The 24,652-nt window shown below is 55.4% G+C and overlaps 1 protein-coding gene across 3 annotated transcripts in view; it reads right to left on the reverse strand.

The window, feature by feature from the left end:
- SLC6A6 (solute carrier family 6 member 6) overlaps positions 1–24,652 on the reverse strand; it is a 79,957-nt gene that overhangs the window by 20,394 nt on the left and 34,911 nt on the right. For 2 of the 3 annotated variants that reach the window (XM_059940458.1, XM_059940457.1), the window contains exons 3-7: positions 20,326–20,568; positions 18,270–18,404; positions 16,961–17,195; positions 7,371–7,503; positions 493–627 (exon numbers count right to left, since the gene is read on the reverse strand). In XM_059940458.1, coding sequence (XP_059796441.1) covers positions 493–627; positions 7,371–7,503; positions 16,961–17,195; positions 18,270–18,404; positions 20,326–20,554 — 867 coding nt within the window. In that variant the 5' untranslated portion in view covers positions 20,555–20,568. Of the gene's footprint in view, positions 1–492; positions 628–7,370; positions 7,504–16,956; positions 17,196–18,269; positions 18,405–20,325; positions 20,569–24,652 lie in introns of those variants that run through there. The other variant, XM_059940460.1, reaches the window with a different exon arrangement.

Below are 24,652 nucleotides of genomic sequence, written 5' to 3' on the forward strand. Positions count from 1 at the left end.
AGGACCCTGGGGACAGAAGGTCCCCAGATCCCCAGATGGGCCAATAAACTCTTCAACTGCCTGCGGTCATGCGGCTGAGTGCCTGGAGGTGGACGTTTAGTATTTGCCCCCCCACCCCACGACCTTCTAAGTGGTCACCAACTCTGAATTCCGTCCTCAGACAAGGAAGCCCAACTCTCCCACCCCCACGATGCAGCCCTCAAGGCCACTGTGGCAGAGGAGGAGAACAGCTCATAGCGGCTTCTCTCCCTTACCTGGCGCAATACCTAAAGAAGCTTTATAATTGGCCCGCCTCCGGAGTCCTCGATGTGGAAAGATACACGCAGGCGGAATGGCCCACGAGCACCGTGAACAACCCGCCACAGCCCAGTGGAAAAGTACCAGGGCTGACGGCCCGGCTAGGTCTGTGTGCCCAGAACCACGGACACTGCTTCAGCTTCCTTTCCCCACAGCGGCCCTGGGTGGGAGGGAGGCCAGGCTGCCCCACAGTACCTGTGGGTCCTCCAGGCGGCGGATGTCGGGGTACAGATAGAACTTGATGCCTGCGCCTGCACCGGGCAGCGTCAGTCCCCGGACCAGCAGCACCAGGAGCATAGCGAACGGGAAAGTGGCAGTGAAGTAGACGACCTGCAAGGGATGAGAGCGATGTAGGGGGCCCGCTGCTGTGACACTCGAGCATCCTCTCCAAGGCAGGCATTCTGGAGCTGAGCTTGATGTTTCCCTTGCTGGGTGACTTTGGGCATGCTGCTTACCTTCTCTGGGCCTCAGGTGCCTCACCTGTAACCTGGGTATAATACAAGTACCTACCTCATAGATGTACTGAGATTCAATGAAAAAAAATCTATAAATATTTACTAGGCCCGGGAAATACAGAGAACCAATCTCTGCCCTCATGGAACTGACATTCTAGCAAGTGAAGAAGGAAAATGCACAATAAGAGAGTAAACTATTAAGTGTGTATGCCCAGTGGTTGGCCCACAGGATGTAGCACAGATCAGCTAACATTACCACCATTAGTATGACTCATGGTTCAGAACCAGGTTAAGAGTAGGTTCAAATCCCCGCTCTGTCCCCTCACATGCTGCATGAACTTGGGCATGATGCTTAACCTCTCTGGGCCTGTGGCCTCATGTGTAAAATGGAGATACGAGTAATAGAAGGCCCTCATTAAGGGATAAGGCAAGGATTCAATGGAATGATGCTCGTAACATGGTCAAAACAGTGCGTGGCACTTAGGTGGCCGCTTAGGTGCTTGAGCAAGAAATGCGGCCTGTCGTTGGCCATGCGATTGTGCAGGAAGCACACAGGAACTTCTGGAGAGGGGAAACGAGGATGGGGAAGGCCTCCACTTCCTTGGGGGTGCAGGCAGCCACAGCCTTCCCTGGGTCACGCAGCACGTCCCAGGCAGGCCTAGGTCAATCAAGGTGGGGACCAGAGATGACCCAGGCCAGGCCTTTCCATCCCTAAGGGCCCTGCCCTACTTTCTCTACTCCTCCTGTCCCGAAAGCACCAGCCTTCATACCTCCTGTAGCCTCAGTTCATGGATGGATTTTCCCAACTTTTTTCTTCAACACAAGAAGTTCCCAGGCAGGGTTTACACCTGAGAGGAGCTCGAAGATGCCTGGCTGAATGGACAGTGAAATCCTGATATTTCAGCAGGGCACCAGCTGAGCCAGGCCTCCTCAACACCAGCCCACTTCACGCTCACCACACCCCCAAATCGGTATGTTGGCTAACCTGCCGCTGGAGAAGGAACTGAGGCTGGGCAGGGCTCCCAGACTTCTCCAAGTCACCACCGTGCTCAAGGCCTGCACCCAGCGGGCGGAGGGTCAGCCCTGAGCCAAGGCATGAGGCATCTTACTGTGCGGTGCAGGACATACAAAAGTCCGTGGTGACCTGTGGAAATGCTAAGACTAGCTCACAGAGCCCCTGACCCCTTCTGAGGGCCTTGGGGCCAGGGGCCCAGGGAGGGACCACTGCATGGCCAACGTACCCATTTTACAGGTGAGGAAACTGAGACCGAGAACAGGATGAAAGGCCCGTGGCATTGTGGGAGGGGGCGGTGCCAGAACACTGCCAGGCACTTCTGGGACTCAGGCAGGTAACAGACACCGACAGGGGGGTGACAGAGCCCTGAACCTTGCCCAGCTGCCATAATGGAGCCCAGTTCTCGGACAGCCGCCATCCCTTTGAGTAGAAACAACTAGCAGGGGGCTTTGGAAAAAGGCAAGAAGGAAGATTTCAGGGCCTGTCGGGCTCAGCTGCCTTCAGTCAATACCACCAGCCAGCATTTATTGAGCGCTTACTGTGTGCCTAGTGCTAATCCAAGTGAAGTGACTTCTACACTCACCTGGTCCTGCCCCAATCCCATCTTGAAAGCAAGGGAACTGAGGCCCAGAGAGTCTGTCCCTTGCCCACAGGTCACACAGCATTTAAGCAGCAGAGCGGGGGCAGCCTAGAACCTCCTCCAGTGACAACAGCACGGCAGTAAAAAGCCCTTCAACGTCTGGCAGTTCATTCAATCCTCCCAAAGACCAGAGGGAAGCTGGACTCCCCAAGGGCTCTAGGGCTCAGGTCAGAATTCAGGCTCAGTAACAAGCTTGCTGTGAGACCTTGGGCAAGTTACTGCCCCTCTCTGGGCTCCATTTCCCCACCTGCCAAGTGGGGGGGCTAAAACCAGCTGGGCTCTAAGTTTCCCTCCAGCTCTGCCAGCGGGAGGGGTGGAGTGGCCAAGAGAGTCAGCTGGGGTTGCACAGACTGGGGTCCTTATCCACCTCTGCACCCTCCCAGCGGGCGGCTTCCCCACTCACCCTAGCAGCGGGTCCTCCTGAGGATCCCAGGCTAAAAGGGTCACCCTCCTTCCGCCTCTGCCACACCCTCCCTGGACGCCCTCTCCCCCGGGCCTCAGTTTCCCCAGCCACCTTACTGTCTTCTCCCGAGGCAGAGAGCCCTCCATTTCCCAGGGACCAGAAGGCAGACGCGGAGGGTGGAGGCAGGTCAGGAAGCCACAGAAGGGGTGAGAGAAGAAAGAAGACCAGCCCGCAGGCTGCTCCTCCCTTCCTGCCGACAGGCCTGCCGGCCCCTAGCTCAGGGCCTGGAGAACAATGGCTGCTGACAGCGGGGCCGGGTGGAGGGCAGAGGGCGGAGGGCGGAGGGCAGCTGCTTCAAAGCCTGAGGGCCCCCTGGGCTGGGCTGGCGTGTGGGCTGTGGCCAGAGGGCTTTGTGTCACGGACACAGGACACCTCCCGGGGTGGGGGTGGCTTCCCTTGTTTCCATGTATTTAATTCGTTTCACAAGCACTTATATAGTGCTTGCTGTGTGCCCGGCGCTATGCCAGAGCTTTATGCGTGTTAACTCACAACTGGAAGAAGTAAGACTATTATCACCTGCATTTTCTAGATGAGGACACGGAGGCCCAGTGAGGTCACGTCAGCTGCCCGGGGGCCCAGGGCCAGTAGGTGGCAGAGGTGGGATGTGGTCCAGGCCAGCTGGCTTGTGTGTGTGTGTGTGTGTGTGTGTGTGTGTGTGTGTGTGTCCGCTGTCTTCCCCAAAACCAGAACAGGACAGCCCACCTGGTCATGCCACCTCAGCCACCTCTTTGGAAAGACACCCTTGTTTTGCAGAATTTGTCGCTGAGGACAAGCCCCTGAGAGCCATTCTCTCAACTTCTCGGTGACTCTCCGGGGATGCTCGTGGGAGACGCTGGTGCCAGCCGCCACCAGCGGGCCTCTGGCGGGGGCCCAGCAGGCCTTGCCACGGGCTGTGGTATTTTTCCACTCTTGCTGGCAAAGCTCCGTAGCTCCTCTGAGCCCTCGACCCAAAAGCCCTGTGGCCCAACTGCCCTGGAAACTTACAAGGACAACGCTTCCTCATTCCCTAGGGACGGTCGGGAGAGGGTGGCTGGCCAGGCAGGAGGGAGATGGGCTTGTTTCCTGCTGCCCTGAGCTTCCTTTGAGGAGAAGGCCTGGGCAGCATGGGTCACTCATCCCAGAGACCTGGGGCCGAGGGTCTGGCACCAGCGCCTGGGCAGGTCCTGAGGGTCCTCACAGCACTCCTGTTGGGGGGTGGGTACCGCTACTCTTTTCACACAAGGGGAAACCGAGACTCAGAGGGGGAAAAGGACTGGCACCCAGTCATGTAGGCTATGGGGGCAGAGCTGAAATCCCAAACCAGGTCTGGCTCTGCCGGCCGCCCCTGCCTGTTTCTAAGCACTGGACAGAAGAGCTGCCTTGGAGGCTGGTGACGGAGAGGCCAGCGCCTGTGCTCACGTCCGGGACCAAACGGCCATTTGGGTCCACAGAGCTGCACTTCCTGTGTGAGGATCTGGGCCTCTGTGTCACCTCCCTGGACCTTACGTGCTGGGACTTGCATCGGACACGACCGTCAGGCCAGCACAGGGCTGAGGGCGGAGAGCGGGCGACGGGCACGGAGGCTAGGAGCTGGGCTGCCCGAGTTCAAATCCCACCTCGGCCACGACAACCTGTGTGGCCTTGGGCAAGTTCATTAACCTCTCTGCACCTCTGTTTCCGCATCTGTAAAATGGTAGTAAGAGCCACACATACCTCAGGCATCAGGAGATTAAATGAACTAATAACTAATAATCAGCACTGAGAACAGCACCTGGCACACACGTGCCACAGAGCATTTGCCGCCATTACCCCCATTTCCTGAATGAATGAAGCGGCAGCAAATTCGGCGCCAAGTGTCAGACCCTCAGAAGGCTGAATAGTACAAAAAAGGGAACTGAGACCCAGAGAGGCAAAGTGATTGAACTCAGGTCCTGAGCCTCCCAGGACCCGGCGCTCCCTCCTTCCACCCCCTGCCGCACCAGGGTCAGCCACTGGAGCGAGGCCATGGCCAGGATGAAGCCGTCCTGCTGCCCGTGGGCCCAGCCCCCATGGCGGCTGCGAGCCTGGTCTGCAGCCAGGGCTGGAAGTCCCGGCTGGCGGTGGGCGGGCAGGCAGGCGGAGGGGCTTGAGGAAGTCCACTGAGCCTCACCGTGTTTGTCTTGGCTTCTCCGGGCTGGCCCAGGCCCTGCTATTGTTCTGGGAACCACACCCACCCCTGGGGGCCTGGTGCCTCGTCTCTGGGGGTGGGCAGGGGGACCTCTAGCAAGTCACGTCCTTCAGCCCGCCACCGATGCAGCCCTACACCCTCTCCTGCTCGCTCTGACTCTACTCTCCTGCCCCAGCAAGTGTCTCAAGCGCTGCTCACTGATCCTAGTGGACATCAGCTCCTCCATCAGACTGGGGGCTCCCCGAGGGTCTAGTCATTCACACCTCCGGGCCTCTGCACGGCTCACCCTCACTTCCTTCAGATCCTTGCCTCCAAGTGCCCTTCTCGGAGAGCCCTGCCTGGCTAACCGCCCCCCCCCCCTTTAAACTGCACCCAACACTCCTGTTTTCATCCATAGCTCTTGTGGCCAACTGACGACTCCTGTATGGTTTACACCTTCCCCTTGTTGCAGCCAACAGGTCTGTCAGTTCCTGGACAGCAGGGATTTCTGTCTGTTCTGTGCACCCTGGGGCCCATGCCCACGGCAGCGCCCGGCAGACGGCAGAGGCTCAAAGCACGCGTGCGTAAGTGTGTCTGCAGCACCGCTCGGGACCAGGGTCCACAGAGCTTCCTGATGGGCTCGCCTCCACATGGGAAGCAGGGACAGAGGGAAGCAGGGACAGAGGGAAGCAGGGACAGAGGGAAGCAGGGACTGGCGCTTACCGCACAGTCTGTGCCGAGCACTGTGCCGGGTGCTGACACAGCTTGCTTTAACCCTCACCCATCTCTGGATGAGGAAACTGAGGCTCAGAGGGAGGGGCGACCTTGGACAAGTCATTAACGTCTCCCAGCTCAGTTCCCTCACTGTTTAAAGAGAGGTGGTAAGGAAACAGCTCGCACACAAGACGGTGGAGGACATGGGACAAGACAGGAGGACGCGCGTCCCAAGGAGAGGCGGGAATACGCCATGTTCCCTCTTCCTGCCTGTCGGGGTGGGTGACGTCAGCGGGGCGTGTGCCCGTGCAGATTTCTGAAGCCTGGCCTGCTTCCTTTCCAGATTGGGTTTTAGGGTTGCAGGTGGCTCTATTCCGAGAAACAGGCGGAGGGTGTGGGCGCGCAGGCCTCCGTGCTCATTCTGCCTCCACCACCGGGGACCCACCTCTTGCCTGGCGTGTCCCTGAGTACTGTTGGGGTCTCTTCAGATCCATGACTTTGCCTAAGGGCCTCTTTGTCTGGGGTGAATGTGTCACCCACTGCCCATCGATGTCCCTCAAATGCCACCTTAACTTACTCTTTTGACCTTTGAAGGCTTTTTGATCTTAAAAGAGATTTTCCCCCTACCGAGATGCAAATGACGGGGGTTGGGGCATGACAGACGGGGGCACGTAGGGCAGATCAGCCAACACCTTTGCTGTGGCTTAGTTAGTGCCCTGGGTTCACACCTGTGATCCCAACAGAACCCTCTGCACGGATTTTTGTCATCAGAAAAACTATGATATCATATCAGCCAGTGTCTTGGTTATCAGGTAATTGCTGTGCTCTGCTAACAGGTAAGATTTTTGTTACAGGCTAACATTTTCATATTGACAATATACCAGCTACACCTAAAACCTGAATTATAAGGTAATATTTTAATTATCAGCTACCACCTTTGCTAATAGCTAACATCTTGGTCATCATGTAACATATTAAACAGCAGCAGATACTTTAGTTACAACTAACACTTTGGTTATGAGCGAACGACTTAATCATCAGTGAAAGCTTTCCTTAATAACTAACATCTTAGTTACCAGCTGAAATGCAAATCGTAAGATAATTCAGTTAATCTGATTTAGCAGCAAAAATCCCAGTTGGTGCTTCTCAAACCTCAGTGTGCATTTGGATTATCTGGGGAAAGTGTTCAAATGCAGCTTCTGATTCTGTTGGTCTGGGGTCAGCCCACAAGTCTGCGTTTCTAACGAGCCCCCAGTGGATGTTGAGGCTACAAGGGTGCATGTGGTCGGACAGCAGCTGGTAATTAACAATGCAATTACCAGCTAACTTATCAGTGGCATCTCCAAGGTTTGTTATCTGCTAACATTCACACTGCTGCCCACTGCCTGATGGGGAACCAGTGGTGTGTGGGCGCTTGTGCAGGCTCAGGAGAGCTGACAGCTCAACTTCAGGAATTTTTTGAGCTGGTCGTTGAACCATCAATAACTTGGAATTGGAGCTGGTGGGAATATTTACATCATGAGGTGGGCACATGCCACAAACCAGGGCTCTGTATTTGTTGGGAGGACTGGTTTCGAGCAGGACGGCCTCGGGGCGCGGGAGCCGGTCTCTGCAGAGGGCCAGTCTCCATGAGGCAGGGGAGGGACAGGAGCACAACTTACTTTGCCCGTGGACTTGACGCCCTTCCAGATGCAGAAGAAACAGACCAGCCAGACGAGGAGAAGGCAGAGAGCAAGGTCCCACTTCAGAGCGCCCAGTTCGTCAATTCCAGAAGACAAGCTCAGCACATTACGCCTTCAAGCAAACAGAGCCACAAGTCAGACGGGGCCCGGTCAGGGGCCGAGAGAGCTGATGCCTGGATTCCAACAGGTTGGGGCTCAAATCCTGGCTCCAAGCTGTGGAATCCCATTGGTCTTGGGGAATAGTTAACACCTGTGTCACAGAGTCGTGATGGAGGCCAACAAGGGGATAGCTTTGGACTCCTGAGTCAGGCGAACCTGGGTTCTACCCAGCCAGGCCTCGGGCAAGTTAAGTTAAACCCCTAAGCCTCAGTTTCCTCATCTGTGAATTGAGTGCTGATTCCTGTGTGATTGATTCTTGGCAGACCCTTCCTCAGTGCCCACTGTGGGCCAAACACTGCGTTCCAACTGGGCTCCACCACTCAACCACTGACTTGGGGCTAGTTACCCAACTGCGCGACCTCAGTCTCCTCATCTCTAAAATGGGAACAACTACCCTCCCCCAACATTCTCTGTCCTGTCCCTCTTTTATTGTACTCGCCCCTGTTTCTTACCTGGATCTCTCACTAAAAGGTAAGCCTCAAGGGGGCAGAGTGTTTGTTCTATCTGTGGCTGTAGGACACTCACACACCTTTTTACAGGGTTAGGAGAAAGCCCACTCGAAGTATTAGCTACTGGCCTGGGATGCAGCCAGCAGTCGGTAAACCTCAGCGGTTGTTACCGTCGTGGCGCAGAGACCCCAGAGCAGTTCCGGACACCTAAGCAGTGCCGTTTCCTCCCCTGCTCCCTGCCAGGGTTGTGAAGGGCTCAGGAGGAGGTGAGTGGACGGTTTGAAGGATAATCAGCACAAGGCGGCCACCAACCCCGACCAGCATCACATGGCAGAGCCTGGCTCTTTGGAGTCCAAGAAATTTGCTGGCCGAGGCAGACGCACGCAACACCTACTCAGACACACCCCCGAGGGGCAGGAGCCTTCTGAAGGTGGGTTGGGATGACGCAGGACGCTGGCAGCCAAGAGACCACGAGACCTAATGCCCAGAAAGTGTCCCCATGGTCCCAGAGCTCCGACTGCTGTGGCAGTGACCAAGGGCAGCCACGCCGAGCACAGGGACATCGGTCCACAGGGGTCACTGCCACCGAAGTCACAGGAGTCACAGGAGATGGGGGCTTGTGCTCCCTGGGGAGAAGCTGGGTTCCCTCTAATGAGTCAGCTCCCTGTTCGAGGGCCACAGTCTCAGGCAGGAGAGGCAGGAGGGGCGTGCGACCTTGCCCTCAGTTTCCTCTTTTGTAAAACATGAATACTAGCTCCTGCCCCCCAGACCATCCCCAGCTCTCAGTTAGCCTGTGGGATGAGCCCCACGGTCAGGGCTCGGAAGGCCCACTGGCCCAGGACACTTTCTCATTGCTTTTTCCTTTTTTCCCAAAGAAGCTTCAACACGAGGACCTTGAATAAATCCAATATTCCCACCTCAACTGGCATTCAAGTGAGGCCTTTCTTCCTGGTCACACCGACATCAAGGGGCTCCATCAACGAGCTTTTCTAATTTATCTCATCTGGTCCAAGGACTAGAAGTCACTTGCCCCATATTACAGATGGGGAAAACTGAGGTTTGGAGAACCAATCATCCACGGACACACAGCCACCAGGTGGCAGAGCTGCCACCCTACACCCGGGCTGTCTTGATCCCCAACGCCAGTGCTCTCTGGACTCCACTACCTTGCCCCTCTGGTTAATAGAGAAAACAGAGCCTAAACTTTAAAAAGAACCTCTCCAGGCCTTGCTTCAACAGGGGTCACTGCAGCCTCAGGGCAGGGGGCCTCCTCACAAGGCAGGCTGTGGGCCAACCACGTCCCGGCTGGGGCCCTGCCAAGCACGTGGGTTTGGCGGCTACGGTAGCTTTAGAACAAAAAGCCCTTCCCTGTGCAGCCTCCAGAGCTCGGCGCCTTCAATGAAAGCCCAGGGCCTGCTGGGCAGCAGCCAAGGCCTCCTTGTGAATGGGCTGCGTCGGGTAGGCACCTCTCCACCGCCAGGCACACCATCCCCGTGCCTCCAGGGAGGCCTCCCATGATGCTCCGGACGACCAGCGTCCTTCTGTCTCCCAGGCCGTCCTCTCACACTGGACGTTGCCCTCAGGTGAGAGTCTGTCTTGCCTACCAGACTCTAGACACACCACGGCAGGCACACAGCAGGCGCTCAGCCAATGCCGAGGGGGTGCCCAGTCACAAGACGGCCTTTCCTTTTCTCCTTTAGGGCAAGTTGGCCAAGAGTTTGAAACCCCAGAGTCCCAATTCTGACCACACCCAGCCCGCGCTCAGGTCACTGGTGCCCTTCTGCATTCTCCCAGCACCGTGCTGGGCAAACCTGTGGTGTCCACTATGGACAGGAGGCTGCCACGTGGCCTTGCTCTGGGCAGCTGACCAGCCACGGAGGCCACAAGAGGGAAACTGAGCCACACACTTGCTTCTCCACTGCTGGTGGCACTCCCCTTTGCGGTGCCCTCCTGCGACAGTTTAAGGCACGTTTTCTGTGACCCAGCAGTTCTATCCTAAGACTCTCCTACAGTTACATGTGCAGGTGTGGCCAACGACAGGGTCCACCCCCGGCTATTCATCTCCACTCTGTCAGCAGGAGCAAATGATTGGAAACCATCCAGATGGCCATGGGTCGGGGCCCAGCAGGCACGGAGCAGGCTCCTGGCGGAATGTCGCGCAGCCCTTAAGACCTCGGGACTCTCCCTGTGTGCTGATAAGGGGCGACGTCCCAGGGGCGAGATAAGTGAACAGAGAACAGTGCTGAGGCTGCCTCACTGTGCGGAAGGCGGGCACACGTGCTCAGATTCGCAGACTCTGGCAGGACACACAAGACAATGGTGCAGCCGCTGCCCCGGGGGATGCAGGGGTGGGGGGGTGGCGTGGGGACTCACTTGGCATTGAATATGTTTTTTAAACTATTTGAATGTTTTCAACGTGCTCATATCACCTTTATAAAAATTACTTTAAATTCTTAAAAATGCTTGCATGGGGCCATGCAGACATTCTAGGAATGGAGCGAACTTGTCTTATCAAACAGCGGTTGTCATAACAGAGCCCGATGTAGGCTCGGGGCCAAAGTAACCGACATCCTTTCCAAAGTCATCTCAGGGATAGCCGAGGAGGCCGGAGACTGTGTGAGTCCGTCTGAACCCTTTCTTGAAGGGACCCAGTTTGAAGGACCCTTCCCTGTCGGGCCCGCACAGTCTCGGCCACAAGGCACAAACCAGGATCTGTTGACCCTTCTCCCTCTGGTGCATGGGAGTGCTCAGTACACTGTAGAGTACTGTGCCCCAGAGGGACTGCCATGGTGCACGGCCCCTCACCAGTGCCTCCTAACCTCGCCTGGAGGCTGCACAAGCTACCCCAAATCTGGCCACATCGCCCCAACATTGCCACCACCCCTGTCCAGGCCCCGTTGCTCCCCAGGGCTGTTTCAGCAGCCTCCTCACTGGTCTTCCTGCCTCCACTCTCACCCCCAGTCGGATTTATCAAGACAGAACCTGGCAATACCCAAGTCAGGTGACACCCCACTTCTGCTCCACAACCCCCATGGCTCCCACCTACCTGCCCCATTCCTTTTTGCCTCCCTGAATAAGGTGACCAAATACTCTATCATTCAGACCCAGACATCTTAAAGAGCGAGGGTGGTGCCTATTAATAAGAGGCTGGGACCATAGGCATAAATGGGACCTGTCCGGGACAAGCTCCGTGTGTAGCGGCCCCATTTCAAACCTCATCCTCGTGGCCCCTTCCCCTCCTCCTTTAGCCACACTGGCTTCTGGAATGTTCCCTGAACAGGTCCAGCACGCTCCTGCCTCAGGACCTTTGAACTGGCTCTTCCCTTGGCCACTCATTACATGACATGCCACCCCACCACCTTCAGGTCTTTGTTCAAATGCCACTTCACCAGGGCAGCCTTTCCTGGCCACCCAACGTAAAAAGCATCCCTGGTCACTCTCCTTCCCCTGCCCTGGCTTTATTTTACATCACTTATCATCGCTTGTATATTACAATTTTACTTGTATCATCTGTTTAATGTCTGTCTGTCCTACTAGAATGTCATCTCCATGGAGGCAGGACCTGTGTCTGTCTTGACCACTGCTGGATTCAGAACAGTGCCCGGCACATAGTGAATGCTCAACAGACATTAGTTGAGTAAATTAATTATACCCATGTGCTTGATGGGGAAACTGAGGCTCAGAGAGGTTCAGGAATTCACCTGAAATTACCCAGATAAAAATAATCAACCCTAGGCCTGGTTTCTTTTTCTGACCCCACCCTGGGGAGCAGCCACCCATGCGCTGGGTACCATGCTACCCTTCGAGAGGGGCCCCAGCTTCCCAGGCTTCCCTGCATCTCTCATACAGAGAGAAGGAGACCTAGAGGTGAGCTGCATTCTTGTCCAAGAATAGTAATGATTCATTCCAGGGTGGGATCCAAAAAAGAATCGCCTGGACGTCTGTTTTGAGTCGGCCGCCCTGCTGCCGTCCAGCCGGCACTCAGAGATGTAAATACGTCCTCCGAGTGGGCCAAATCGTTTCCTTTTGACTGCCGGCCAGCCATTTATTGGCGATGGCTCTTCCCTAGAGACTGGCGGAGGCAACAATTATAAAAGAGCCCATCCGCCCCAAGCATGGGGCCGCACAGGGCTCTCTCCGCCGTCTCTCCCTTCCGATAGCTGCAGGGGAAGATTGGCTGAGCAGGGCTTGTTTGCAAATATGACTCATTTCTTTGATTCTAATAAAGTCTAATGATATGTGCTGAGCTCCCAGGGGGCTCTGGAGGAACCGGGGAGGAAGGCATGGCTCCAGGATGATGGAGGGCATTTAGCCAGATCTGGCCCCGCCCGTCTTCCAGGGCTGGGGGCGAAGCAGGACCCTCGGGACTGAGGTGACCTCAGAGCAGCGGCGAGCAGGATGAGGCTGACTGGGGGCAGAAGCTCTGCTTCCCCATCACAGAGCGATTCAGAGTTAAATTATAAAGCCAGCGTGAAATGACTGTCTCAGGGGCCTGGGCGGCTTTCAAGGGAGGGGCATCTCACCAGCTCCCGCTGAGGATGGTGCTTTAGCGTTGCAGACGGGGTAGGCGTGGGGATCCAGGCCAAGAGAAGACCCCATGCGTAACCTGACAGTGGGGTCACACACACACGGCACAATGTTACCTGTGACCGTGGACTTGTCCTGGACTTACGGCTGGTGGGGATGTAGACCCTGGAGGTGGCGTCCAGTACTGGAGATCAGGGCTGAGCTCTCTGCACTGTCTAGCTGCCTATGTAACCTTGGGTAAGTCACTTAACCATTCTGGTCCTCAGCGTTCCACCTAATAAGCCACGCCCAGAGGCTCCATCCTCAGCATATCGCTTGTTTTAGCACTTTAACACTCAGCCAGGCTGTGAGGTGTTAGGACCACGCTACCTCTGAGCTCTGGAGAGGTGGTGACTGCACTGAGGCCATGCAGCTGGGACGCCGGGCCAGAGTCAGTGTCCCTGCTCTAGGAGACGGGAGCATGGCCCATGGCTCTCCACTAGCTCCTCTTGTAAAACCAGAGGGGGCAGAGGGGCTGGCAGGGATGATCAACCAGGTCCTTGCCTGTCCAGAGCCAGGAGGAAGGCTTAGTTAGCTCCGTGGTGTCTTGTTATCTGGAACCCCAGGTGGCTCCCGAGCACTGTCAGGCCTCTTTTGCAGAAAGAAGGGCCAGCTCAGGGACCCACGTGTCTGGTGCAGATGAGAGAGGTGAAGGAAGTGATGGCCGGGGCTGGGCTTTGGCTCGAGGGGCCCGGAGACCAGCCTTGAGAGGATGCTTACTGCTCGGCAGCCCAGTGGGTACCAGCCAGCGACACCTCAGTCACTTCCCAGCAATTCTCTCTCAGTGGAAATCCCAGAGTTAGTCACTGCCGGGCTGGTGGCTATTTTCAGGGGAAATCATATAAGCTAAGTTTCACCTTAAAGGGAACCCACATACTGATGGCTGAGCCCTCTGAGGCCCTGTATACAGTAGGCGCTTAATATATGTCCCAGCCTCTCTCTCACCAGTGTGTTCCTTGAGCAAGTCTAGAAAACACAAATTCAATCGCATGACTCCCCTTCCCTTCTCCTTAGCTTCCGTGGCTCCCCCTCTTAGAGAACAAAGCCCAAATTTATCTGCCTAACATCCAAGGCCTCCAGCCTTCTTCCTGGCCCCATGTGTCCTATCCTCCGGCCAAACCAATGACTCGTTGCTACTCATGTGCTTTACGAACGCTGAGCCTCAGCATGGCTGTTCCTTCTGTCCAGGATGTCTTTTCCTCTCTCTTTTCCAGCCTAGTGAACTCCTACTCATCCCTCAAAGCCCAGCTCACATGGCCCCTCCATTTGCAGACGGGGAAATGAGGCCAGAGGGGTAGTGACTTGTTGCTCCAAGCTACACAGCCAGGTGGATGCAAACATGGAATGAATAAGAATCAGCACTCAGTGAGCACTTACTCAGTGTTGAAACACTCTCACTTAATCCTCCCTGGCTGGGCAAGATTATGATCATGGAAAAAGCCATGAGAGGGTTCTAAGCTGAGAAATGACGTGTTTGGATTCACAGCTGACTGCAGAGATGCAAAGGTAAGGTGGAGAGAGCAATTAAGAGGCCATGCTGGGTCTGGGAGAGGGATGAGGGGGTCCTGTGGGGGAAGGGCGGCAGTGCAAGTGGGGAGGGTGGCCAGGCTCTGGATATACTTTAAACGGAGAGCCAAGAGGACCGCGAATTGGATGTGGGGTTTGAGGCAGAAAGGAGTTTGGGATGATTCTTAGATATGTTCCCTCCTTAAAGGGCCTCTGCAAAGATGGGAAGAAATGACAGGGGCAAGTTCCTGGGACGATGCTCACGGGAGTCAGTTATTCCACACGAGTTCTCTTTCCTTCCCCCTCTTTCATGCCCAAGAGAAGGGAAGGCCCTTGAAGGCAGGTGGCCTCAGCCTCTCCGCTCTCACAGGTGGCAGGCAGGTCCTCTCCTCCCCTCTGTGGACCCCAGTCCTCCCTAGGGTTCTAAAAAGAGGGAAGGTTATGCGTGAATGTTCAGGTGGGCTCACAGAGCCCTGCCGGGGCCCAGGGGAGGGTGTGAAGGCTAGAGCGGGAGGGGAGGCCAGGTGGGCGGCCGACATTCTCTGGACTGAGCAAGTCTATGTGGACCATGCGAGGCTTGGGAAGGTGCCTGCAGCACCAGGATGTTTCCGAAGATTAATCCTGTCAATGTCTTCTGGCCCAGGAAAGGGAACTCGGGCACTCAGAATGGGGGTTCTGGAAGGCAGGAGGCCTAGAACCCCTCAGGAGGGCCCAGGCTGGAGGACAGGCAGGAGAGGAGGCACGGGTAAGGACCTCACGGCTCACATGAGCTCCTTCCCAAGAGCCCTCGGGCCTGAGATAGAGGGCACAGCCCCTTTGTAAGAGCGGGACCATACGGGCACCTGAGAATGGGCCATTCTTAGTCCCTCTGAAGTTGAGTTTCAAATGTCCGCAGGGGGCAGTTTTATCCACAATGAGGACACTAAATTAATAGTAATGGCCCACATTTATCAAGCAGGCTCTCAGGGCTGGCCATACACGATCTTGTTCCATTAGGGCGGCTCTACAACCCTAGGAGGGCAGGGTTAAGATCTCCCCAAGTATAGCTGAGGACCCTGAGGCCCAGAGAGGAAAAGGCACCTGCCTGAGTTAGAAGTGGCAGAACAAGGGTTTCAACCCAGGTAGCCAAACCATGTCTGAGGCAACGAAGTCCCGGCGGGCACCTGAGTTAGCTGGGTGAATGCCAGGGCCCTGGGTGGTCAGGCTGTGCCAGGCACGGCAGAGAACGGACAGGGCTGTGGTCTCGGGCCCCATTCAAGCGAGAAGAATGAAGTGCCTGCATTTCTTTGTCTGTAAACTCAGCTGTCCAGAGGGTGGGGAGCAAGGGTGGGAGGTGAATGTGTCTGTAACGGTTTTTGTCTGCAAGTGGGAAATATGTCCATGGAAAAGAGCCCCAGTTCCAGGAGCCCGGGTACTTGTGAGCACATACTGAAGGTCCGCGTTTCAGGAGACGGACGTGGACCACCTGGGTGAGGCCGACTGACCCTTTCTGGCCTAAGATTCCCCAGCCCTGGTCCTAACGCTTGGCTGGGACCAGCCAGCAGTTAACTCCCTCTTCTGTGGGCCTGATCCTGGGCCAGGTTCTAAGAGGTGGAGAGATACCTTGAAGCAGCAAATCCACACACAAAAGAGAGGGAGTCTCATCTTGTGATCGTAAGGGGCCACCCCCTTCCTTAACACCGTCCCCTGCCCCTGGCTCTCAACCCCACGCAAGGACTCATCTGTTATTTCCAGGATCGAAGGGACTACTGAGCACCCAATTTAATAGCTCATGGAGAGCAGGAAAAGCAATGCACTAATACATTTTTGATGCATCTCCAAGCACTGTGTTAGGACTTCCCGGTATGTCAGCTAAGAGCTACCTAAACTTCAGGCCTCCATGTTCTGCCTTTCTGATGTTTGGCCTATGTGTATACTTCTGCAGTTATTGACTATATTGTGGAAAACTGCAAAAATGCCCATAATTCTCCATTCCTCTCATCAAGAGACAGAGCCTATTTCCCCACCTCTTGAGTCTGAGTTAGTCTTGTGGTTCTTTTTGGCCAATGGGACATTAACAAAAATGCTGCAAACAGAGGCTTGAAAAGTGCTCCTGCACTGGGGCTTCCCCATCTGTTGTTTTTGGAATGCTGAGCCACCTAGGAACCAGCCCAGGCTAGCCTGCAGGGTAATGAGACCATAGGGACCAGTTGCCTGTGGCACCCCAGCCAATAGCCAGCCAATTTCCAGAAGAGCTACCCTGATGCCCTACAGCTGACCTACTAGTGAGGGAGCCCAGCAAAGACCAGAAGAACTGCCCAGCCAAGCTCAGCCCAAACTGCCAAACAGCAGAACCATGAGCCAAATAAAATAAATGGCTGTTTGAATTTGGGGATGGGTGTTACCCGGCAAATGCTAACTGATACATATTTTTCACTCTAGCTACTCACCTCTTGACTTGAGTAACTACTTCAGCTTCATATATGCATTTTTCTCTGTGCAATAACAGGTTTGATGTGCTAACTATTATTTTTTCTAAAATACATTAAGAAAACTATATCATTTTCAGACAACATGAGAACATATACCTGCCTTTGGGAAACAATCCTCACAGAGATCCCATGGGTGTAGGAACGATTCACTCCCCTCATTTGACAGTTAAAGAAACTGAGGCTCAGAAAGGGGCAGTGACTTGCTGGAGGTCAAACAGCCAGTAAAATGGCAGAACTGAGGTTCGATTCCAGGCCTGTCTGAGACCAAAGGCATGGATTTATCTCCAGATCTGTACCCCTCCTTCCACCCACCCCACCCCAAGAGAGTGGCTCCCCTATCCCTGGGGAGAAGACGAGGGAGCGGGCTGCCCACTGCCTCCTCCCCTGCCCCCTCCGTCCTCCGCGAGGCCAGCCTTACTCCCAGAACTCGGTGACGGGGGAGGTGAAGTTGGCGGTGCTGAGGGAGATCCACAGGCTCTTGTTCCTGCGCAAGGTGTCTTCCAAGCACTGGGGCGTGTTCCAGCTGTGGTTGCAGTTCGCCCAGGGCAGCTCCGACTGGAAGGACTGGAACAGGTAGTACGTGGCCCAGGCCAGGATGATGATGTAGTATATGTTCAGGAGGGACACAATCACAATGGAGGCATAGCCGATGCCTGCAAGTGCGGGTAAGCGAGACGAGCATCAGAGAGAGGCCAGACCCACCACGGCCACACCCGCCACCAGAAAACCCTGGAATCTGCAGGCCTGGGGCCAGAAGGGGCCCTTCAACAGTGCCCAGCAAATATGTGTAGGATGAATGGATGACTGGATGGATGGATAGGTGAAGGAACGGGTGCTTAGATAAATCAGATAGTTGGATGAATCGAAGGATGTATGAAAGAGGGATAGATTGATGGATGGGTGGACGGATGGATGGTTAGATGGACTCATAGATGAACGGATGGATGTTGGAATGATGGATATTCACTTTGTTGGATGGATGTACGGATGGTGGTTGAAGGGAAGGTTAGGCAGATGAACGGATGGATGAACGAGTGGATGGGTAGAGGGAGGATGGTTGGATGGATAGATGGATTGCCTAACTATTGACTAGTTTAATGAAAGAAAGGTTTAATGGATAGATGGATGGGTAGATTTACATGGATGACTGAGTGAAGAGACTCACACATTCTCCCGCCCCTGCCAATTATAATCATGACAGTATTATCTTATGAGGGCATACTAGGAACTAGGCACAGGACTAAATGTTACAATAATAATAAAGCTACCACTGGTTTGGGGCTTACTATGTGCACAAAGCACTTTTACATGGCTATGTCATTTTGTCTTCATAGCAATCCTTGAAGTAAGCATATTATTTCCATGTTACAGATGTGGAAACTGAGGCACAAAGAGATTAAGTGACTTTCCCAAAGTCACAAGAATTAGCAAAACGAGGAATTGGGACTTGAAGCCAGACAGAACGGTTCCTGAAAGGCTTCTCTTCTGCACTCTACTGCTTAGCAGCTACCGGCTCCCTTATCCTTTAACAACCCAGAGAGGCGGGAACAGCTACGTGGAATGAGTAGCAGCGTCACGTGTACAATGTGCTGGCCGTGACCTGCGTCAGGCATGGTGCCAAGTGGCCTGCATGAGGCTCCACTGTACCCGGCAAACAGTAGGTGCTCAATAAAAATTTGCTGAACCAATGAACACCAGGCCCCAGGTGACCTTTGTCCCACACTCACCGGCAAACAAGGGGCAGATCTTCTCCCAGCAGGTGATGCCCCCTTCAGAGGTGTACTGGCCTATGATTACCTCCAGGAAAAACACAGGCAGGCCGCCCCCAAACAGGAAAATGAAATATGGTATGAGAAATGCACCTGCAGAGAGAGAAGAGCGGGGTGAGGCTCAGGCAGCGGCTGTCATGGGGCCGAGGCTGTAGGTTTCCTTCCCAAGCCCTCCCGGCCAATGGAATCAGAGGGCATGGGTGAGGGACATGAGGGTAAAGGCCAAACTCCTGGACCTGGCTGAAACTTCTCCAGGCCCTGCCCACCTGTCCAGCCGGCATCACCCTTCCCGGGTGCCCTCTTGCCTTCTGCAAATCTACCAGGTGCTTGAAGTCCCTGAGCCTTTGTTTAAGCTGCGTGCCTGCCCACCTGCCTGCCTACCCAACGTCCGTCCACCCGAAGAAGGAATGCTCAGCCCTTAACACCCGTCTCAAACGGGCCTCCTCGTTAAAGCCTTCAGCTAGCCTTCCCTGGCCCGCCCGGGGCAGGAAGCTGAGAAGAACTAGTTAGGAAGGGTGATGGGAAGCGAGAGGTGGGCCTCTCCAGCCGGAGGTGGGAGCCAGGGGACGAGGGAGGGGCAAAGAATCGGGCAAGGGTTCCTACCTGGTGTCCACTAATGGCTTCAGCGGGTCCATAAACCCTTTGAAACTGTGGGCAACTTGGGTCTACGTGTATGTACTTTGTTCTGGGGAGCGTCTAGGGTACTCATCAGAGTCCCAGAGGCACCTGAGACCTACAAAAGGTTAAGAAACCAGGCTCGAAGGCAGAATTTCCCGAAAGGTGGTTCTCCTGATGGGAGCAACACGCGCATGCCCGGCTCTGCCGGCGCGCCAGCCCTCGGTCATGGGCTGCCACGGGGAGCTGGGAGTGAGTTCTCACTGCGTCAGCCAGAAAGTCTCCATCGTGTCTGACCAACTTGAACTTCTACAACAGGAGAGGATTCTAGCTCAGAGCCTTCAACAGGTAAAAAAACAAAACCCAAAAAACTCAGACCAACCAACTAACCAACTGACCAAACAGAGAATGTACACTTAAAAAACACCTTCACCTAAGTGAAGGGGTCTGAAGGGACAAACTTCCGGTTATAAGATAAATCGGTCCTGGGCGTGTCATGTATAGCATCGTGACGCCAGTAACAACATACTGGACTGTGCATTTGAAAGTTGCTAAGGGACTTCCCTGGCGGTCCAGTGGTTGAGACTCTGTACTCCCAACGCAGGGGGCACGGGTCTGATCCCTGGTCAGGGAACTAAGATCCCGCATGCCGCACGGCGCGGCCAGAAAAAAAAAAAAAAAAAAATGGAAGCTGCTAAGAGAGCAAAATCTTAACAGTTCTCATCACAAGAAAAAAAAATCTGTAACTATGTGAGGTGACGGATGTTAACTAGACTTACTGTGGTGATCATTTCTCAATATAGACATAAATCATATTGTATCCCTTAAATTAAAACAAGGTTTCATGTCAATTCTATCTCAATAAAACTGGAAAAAAGTAAAAATTAAAAATTTAAAAAATCTTCACTGTATTTTTTTTTCCCTGGATACCACCTTTCCATTATGGCAAATGATACTGGCTTTTTACATTTAAGGTGGGAAACCAAGCTTGCTTTTCAACTACATTTGGTTTAAGTTAGAAAAGCAAAGGTTAAAAAAGTTATAAAGTAAGGAAGAGTGGGGAAGTGCAGAGCTGTGAGGGAATTTACAAAGGGGGCGTGTGAATATCTGAGGCTCGGGGGACTCCGGCCTGGCCTCATGGCACTCTTCAGAGATGGTAAACTGGAGGATCAGAGAGGGTAAGGGATCTGCTCAAGGTAACACAGTAAGACCCTGAAAGAACACCACCTGATTCCCAGTCATGCTCATCTCCTGCTTCTGAGGAGTGGGCTGGGGGCTAAAGCAGGCTGACCCGGGGGAAGTCAAGGTGGGAGCCTGGAAAGCCAGGCATGGGGAGGCCACCCACGCTCTGGCCCGACCCTTCTCCTCCAATGCCACTCTCTGCCCAACCCAGGCTCACCTCCACCATTTTTGTAGCAGAGGTACGGGAACCGCCAGACGTTGCCCAAGCCGACGAAGCCGCCAGCCACGGAGAGCACAAAGTCAATCTTGCTGGCCCACTTCTCCCTCTGCGGAGGCTTCCCCTCAGCCTCATCCTCAGGCCGTGTGCCTGGGCTCTTCCCTGGGGATGGCTTCAGGATATCCTTGTGGAAGTCTTTGAGACACTGCAGCTTCTCCTTGGTGGCCATGTCCTTCTCGCTTTCTGTGGGGGACAGAACAGAGCGCAACGTGCGTCATTAAGGGACACCCTGTGTGTCTTAACACAACCCGGCTGGCCGGCTCTGGCCTGCCGCCGCCTCGTCTGTCCACTCCTCTGACCCCCTAGGTGATCGGGGACCTAGTGATCCAGGGACTGACAGGTGCCATTCCCAACAGAAGCAGCGGGGCCCACGCCCGGCGTCCCTGAATGTCACACCCCACCCTCCACGGTGCAGGGAGATAAGCATGAAGCCACCCAGCCCTGGCAGCATCTCTGCAGAATACCGCACCCTCCAGGCAAGTCTAGGGCAGCTTCCGAATAACAGCCTGCCTGCATTTTCTAGAAATGATCTCCAAATTTCAGATTTGCACAGAAAGCGATGCCTCCCGTTTCACTCACACCTCAGCACAGGGCCTGGCCCACAGGAGGTGCTCGTTCCTCACTGTTTAAAGAATGGATAAACACAAACAAGTGAGGAATGGGGTTTCAGGCTGGAATGGAAACGATATTTGAAAACAGGGTTTCCATCACATACAGAAAATGGATGCTTATAAAATATATTTGCAACTTATTAACCAGTCACATCTCTGCGGCATAAGAAATAAGGGATTTGCACTGGTCAGGATTATGGAAGAATGCCGGTTAATCCCCACGTGTCCAGCCCTCTCTCTGCATGCTCTGGCCTGCTCTGACCCCTGTATCATCCAGGGCCCTGGCCCTCTGACTACCCTGTGGGTTTCGCAAGGGAAGGCCCCAGGGGATATCAAATCTCTAAGCCCCCAGGAGCCGTTCACAGTCACCCTCAGCCCACCCCTGCTGGGACCCCATTCTAGAGGAAGTCAGCCACCGGCCAGTGCAGCGCCCCTGCTCTCTGTACTTCCTCAGGTCCCCGAGCCCTCGCTGTCCCTGGCAGAGGACCATGAAGACAGATGAGCCTTAGTTTCCCCACGTGCAGAATGAAAAGGATGATGGCAGGGGTGACCGACTCATAGCCAAGCAGCTCTGAACACAACCTGCTTGTTTTCGTGATCCAAATCGGTGGCCAACACTGAAATATCAGATTCCAGAGAAAAGTCAAGATTCCTAGGTTTTCTTACAAAATCGGAAGGGGGGCCACGTTGGGTTCATGCTCCCCACAATGACCATCAGCTGGACCAGAGGCGGCCATCACCCCGGCACACCGGGGCCAGGGCACCACCCGGCTCACGGGACCTGTCCAGGGGCGTCTGAGTCCGCCTGTCACAGTGGCACTAGCTGAAAATGCCTTCCTTGCTTCCTTGTTAATGGTCTCCTCCACAACTAGAACAGAGGCTCCGTGGCACCGGGACCTGCCTTGTCCACTGCTGGGTGCCCCGAGCTGGCGCACAGTAGGTCGTCAGGCAAGGACTGTTGGGTAGATGGTTCCCAGAGTGTGTCTACAAGCAGCTGGGGCCAAGTACCAACCCCAGCTCTGCCGCTTCCCAACCCCATGACACTGGCAGGTCCTCGGCGTGTGGCCCAGAGGCATCGGGGGCAGGGCCAGGTGAGGGCTGCCGAGGACGGGGGCGGGGGGGGGCAGGGCCAGGTGAGGGCTGCCGAGGACGGGGGCGGGGGGGGGGCCCTCCAGGGCCGTGCTCTGAGGAGCAGAGGCACGCAGCACAACAGAACCCCCGTTCCCCCACGCCTCCTTCCTCTCCTGGCTGGGGGTGGGGGACCCCGATTGTTTCGCTATCTGGCGGTGAGCAGACCAAGAAAAGGCTTCCTGGAGCCGCCGGGCGGCTCACTGGGCCTTCCTCTGTCTCCCGGCGACGGCATCCGCAGGCCTTTCTTTGCCCGCTCCCTCGGGGCGACGCGGGGTTCTGCCGAGCGCACGGCTGCTGTAAAAATAGCCCGGGCGGCCAGCATTGTTCCAGCGCTGATCCGTGCAGCCCCCGATGGTTATCTGAGCGGCCCATTGTGGGCCGGCTGGATGGGAGCATAATTGGAGGATGTGGGACTCCACTCCCTCCTAGTGGGGATGTTTTCCAGGGAATGACCCCTGAGCCTCCTCACCAAGAAGGGCCGGTGCCGCCCTTTCGGGCCCTCCTTGGATCTCGGGGCCGGAAGGCACTTCACCAGGTCAGCCAGACGGAGGAGGGGGGAGGTGGCCAGCTTCTGCTCACATAGGCTGGGGGCACTGGCGAAAGCTACCCTGAGCCCTGGCTCTGCCCTCTGGGCCCCAGGCCCACTTGCCACTCTGGCCCTCAGAGAACTCTCTAGAAACATGAGGCAGGGAGCAGCCACAAGGTCCCTGAGACCCTCGGCTCCAGGCTCTGGTTCCATATAAGATGAGACCTCCAGCCCCCTTTTCCGCACTCAGGACCCCATCTTCCCGACGCCTGTACCTGAACCAGGATCGGGGGTGAGGCCTGTCATGTCCTGGTGTTGTAGTGGTCTCCTCACTGCTCATTGCCAAGGTGTACCTGGAGATGTGTTCCTGCATCACTGACACCCGTCCCACCTGTGGCTGCTGCCATCACAGGCTCGCCTGGCCATTGAGAACACATAGCCCAGGGATGTCCATGGCCTCGCTCAAGACGCACGCCTGGATGAGGTCTGACCCACGTGCAGACACCCCAACTCCCTCTCAGGGGGGCTCCTTCCAAGCTCCTCTGGGGTGTCCGAGGAAGCCCCAGCAGCAAGATCTGCGGAGTCTGCCTCCTGTACGTTCCTGGCATCTACCCGCTTCTCCATCACCATGGCAACTGCCTGGCTCCGGGCTCCACAGCCCTCCACGGGCATCCCCTGCAGCCTCCTGCTGGGTCTCCCTGCTGCTACTCTGCCCACCCCACCCCTACAATCTGTTCTCAAAACAGCAGCTGAAGGCAACTTACAAAGCAGACTCAGATCATAATGCCCTCCCACCGCAACCCTCCGTCCCTCCCGGAAGAAAACACAAGCTCCTCACCACAGCTACTGGGTCTCAGCACAGGCCCCTTTTCCTTGGGACACTGGTCCCACGTAACTGCTTTAGTTCAGCCCACCCCTCAGGCTTGGGCTCCCTGCATGGCGGCTCCAGGCCCTCTGGTGGCAGCCTGGCCCCTGCAGGAATCAAAGGGAGAGCCCTGGCCTAGGAGCTGAGAGCCACTTCCTGGCTGGGTGACCTCAAGCAAGTTACTCCACCCTCTGGCCCCCCGTGTTCTCGTGTGTAAAGAAGGATAACTGTGGCCACCTCATAGGGATGTTATGAGGACTGAACGAGGGGGTGCCCACGGCAAGTGCTCCTGAGCTAGTATCTGCCAGTACTACTCTGCTGTTACTGCTCTAATTATTACGGGGTCCACGCTGACCATGCGGTACGGAAGGCCTCAGTCCTACTCAGGGGGAGATCAGCAAGACCCAGAGAGGCCAAGTGACACTGCTGAGGTCACGAAGCTGGGAGTGACAGCGACCATGGTGTTCTGGAACCCCCAGCTCCGCCTCCACTGTCCCGTGGCCAGTCCAGCCCGTCCAACTCTGCAGACCCCCGAGAGACTCACTAACTCTCTCTCGCCCGTCACTCACCAACATCGCACCCCCTGGTGCAGCCAGCACTTGGGAACGAGCTCCCTCCGAGGTGTCCCAGACACCCGCTGCCTTGCAGGCCGCCGCTGAGCGCTGTTTTCCTTGGCGCCAGGCCCAGGGCTATTTTGTAGCGACCGTGATGCATTATTCCCCATTTTAAGAGCTTCCTATTTGCTTATTACAGCTACAAGTGATTAGAATGGGCTCCAATACAGAGGTTCCACGACGAAGGCTCCCTTCTTGCCCAGTTGAAACTCCTACTCTGTTCCTGGGGTGGAGGTCACGGCCAGGGCCTGGTTCTGGTGCCTGAAGACCAACGTGCAGATCACCTGGTCGGCTTGTGACATGTACTCAGACAGAGTCAACCTAGTGCCAGCGATGCCGTGGGTTGACAAGATGTTCCTTTGCTTCCTCCCAATGTAAAACTACCAAATTTTTGAGTACTTTAATTCTGTGCTGAGCTGTCTGTACACAGTTTTCTATGCACTCTTCAAACACCCTCAACACTGCACAAGGGATTTTTAGGACCGTTTTACGGAAGGGGGAGTTGAGGCTGAAGCAGGGA

This window comes from Balaenoptera ricei, chromosome 11, assembly GCF_028023285.1.
Source record: "Balaenoptera ricei isolate mBalRic1 chromosome 11, mBalRic1.hap2, whole genome shotgun sequence".
In the NCBI taxonomy this organism is placed as follows: Eukaryota; Metazoa; Chordata; class Mammalia; order Artiodactyla; family Balaenopteridae; genus Balaenoptera; species Balaenoptera ricei.